This window comes from Propithecus coquereli, unplaced genomic scaffold (assembly GCF_000956105.1).
Source record: "Propithecus coquereli isolate 6110/MARCELLA unplaced genomic scaffold, Pcoq_1.0 Scaffold353, whole genome shotgun sequence".
Taxonomy (NCBI): domain Eukaryota; kingdom Metazoa; phylum Chordata; class Mammalia; order Primates; family Indriidae; genus Propithecus; species Propithecus coquereli.
The window spans coordinates 2,607,814-2,610,067 of record NW_012149208.1 but is presented as its reverse complement, the minus strand read 5'-3'; the positions used below and the strand labels follow the sequence as shown (position 1 = coordinate 2,610,067).

At 51.6% G+C, this 2,254-nt stretch overlaps 1 protein-coding gene across 1 annotated transcript in view; it reads right to left on the bottom strand.

Annotated features, from left to right (window-relative positions):
• KIF3A (kinesin family member 3A) overlaps positions 1-2,219 on the bottom strand; it is a 56,448-nt gene extending 54,229 nt beyond the window's left edge. Inside the window, exon 1 of the mRNA XM_012651313.1 lies at positions 2,136-2,219. Within this exon, the coding sequence (XP_012506767.1) occupies positions 2,136-2,141 (6 nt within the window). The 5' untranslated portion in view covers positions 2,142-2,219. The remainder of the gene's footprint in view (positions 1-2,135) is intronic.
• Between the last annotated feature and the right edge of the window lie 35 nt (positions 2,220-2,254).

The window sequence follows — 2,254 nt, the reverse complement described above, 5'->3', positions numbered from 1 at the left end:
CTCTTATCTGTGTCAAAATTCAATCTGTGGCTCACTTTTAAAGGCAATGTAGCTGCTAAAGGAAAAAATGAGCTCAAGATAAAAAAAAAGGCTGGTCCGAAGGTAGTGAGTTATCTCACTTGATTGTTCACAGTCAGTTACAAATTGAACTCCTTGTTCTACTACTTAACCCCCCTCCTCACTACTGCACTTGTCTAAAAAAAAAAAAAAAGATACAAAGAGGAAAACAGTTTCTTTTACACAAAAGAGGGAAGAAAAATATGTAATTTACATTTGTAGCAAATGCTGTGCAAGCAGAAAATGAACCAGTATATTATAGATTGTCTTTCTGCACAAAACTCCCTGACATCCTGAGTTTCCTGCCTGGAGGAAAACACATGTGAACATGGTTAACAAATTTACTTCAGTAATACGGTAGGTCCTTTGTTTCCCTGAGACTTCTAGTTTTATTTCCTATAATGCATTAGTAAAATGTTTTCTATCATGTAAAAATCCATATATGGCTTATCTTCTCTACAGAAGACAATAAGTTAAAGACAGAAAAGAAAATCTAATGGCAGAGAAAACTGTCTTAGTATGACCCAATCTTATGAATATTTGTATATGGGCTTATTCCACGAGATACTTTGCTTGGCTCGTTCCGCCACAGCCACGCTGGGCGTCTTGGCCTTTTCTAGTCACCACGCTCCTTCTCCCCACTGGCCTTTCCATGTGCTGTTCCTTCTGCCTAGAACATTCCTCAGTATCCTCTTCACTTAGTTAGCATCTGTTTATCCTTCGGATCTCAATAGCCACTTTGTCTGTGAAGAATGCCCTGATTAGGTCAAATACTTTTATGGGCTCTCAGAGCATCCTGCGCTCCCCTTCATGGACACGATTTTACTTTTGTCTGTTCCTTATCTGATTGATGTCTGTCTTTCTCTGTCTACATCGGAGGTTGCAAACGGGGAGTCAAGGGGCTGAATTCCGCCCACAAATTTCTTTTGTTAGACTCGTAGTGTTTAAAAATCTTTCGAATTAGTTGCTAAAATTGAGAAATGTCACAAAAACAACCATTTCTAAAATGTCTTGAAAAAAACATGATCTGATATCTGCAGGCCATCATTCCTACATGGCAACGCTTTCCAATTCACCAGAATCTACTTGCATCTATTGTAGGACACCCACCCACTTCATTCATTAAGGTTGCGTGTCTTAGCTCCGTAAACGTGTACGATTTTCACCTGTGCCCAATAAGGCGCGCTTCTCTCTTTCCTAGGTTTGCTCCATATTGCATCTCCAGTGCCTAGCGTGTGGCTGGCGCGCCATATTTATTAAATGAATAACTTGAAAGCAATGAACAACTATAGAACATTTAATGCTAAATACCAAGCACTGTCCTTCGAGTCTCCTGTGCATTATCCTATTGCACCCCGATAGCAACGCCACGAGGAAAAGCTTAATTACGTGGGAACTAAGGACCCAGACAGACTAAGTAATTGTCTGAGGACTCACAAGCAGTAAGTAACCGGCCATGGCTCGTTTCCTCCGTGACCCTTTACTGGGCTCACAACGCCCCATTACTAAGTGCACAACGGCGATCCGTGGAATCCTGGAAGACAGCGCGGCCCCGCCGCCACACGGGGACACCTACAGGTTACACTCCGCACTGCGAGCGAAAGCGCCCCAAGAGGGATGACAGCTCGAGCCCGGCAGAGTCTGAGTCAGGGGCCTGGACAGGGGCAGGCGGCCTCCGCTCCGCAGCCTTCCGGAGCTGGGCTCCGCGGCGGGCGCGGGGCCGCGGCGCGTCCAGACGGACCCCGCGCGCCGCTCCCAGAAGCCCAGGTAGGGCGGGGAGCCGGAGCGCATCCCCCAGCACGGCGCCTTTATGTCCAGCGGCGCAGGCCCCGCGGCTCGCAGCCGCGACGAAGGCAGCGGGGCCCGCCCCCGGGCCCCTCCCAAGGCCGGCTGGACCCCCGTGGACCCCGGGCTCACCCGCCCAGGCTCCCGAACCGCCCAGGCCCACCGGGCCCGGCCCTGCCCCGCCCCGCCCCGGCCGCCCGCTCGCCCGCTCCGCGCCTCCATGGCAACGGCCGCGCCCCCGGGCCAGGCCGCTGGGATGAGGAGAAACCCCACGGCCGAGCGACTCTCCTCACCGGCATCGTGGCCCCCTCCCGTGCCCGGCGGACGTCCCCGCTCGGGGTGCAGCCCAGCGACACCCGGTTCGCGGGAAAGGCTTGCCGGAGACGACCGAAACCCCTCCTCAGCGCTCTCG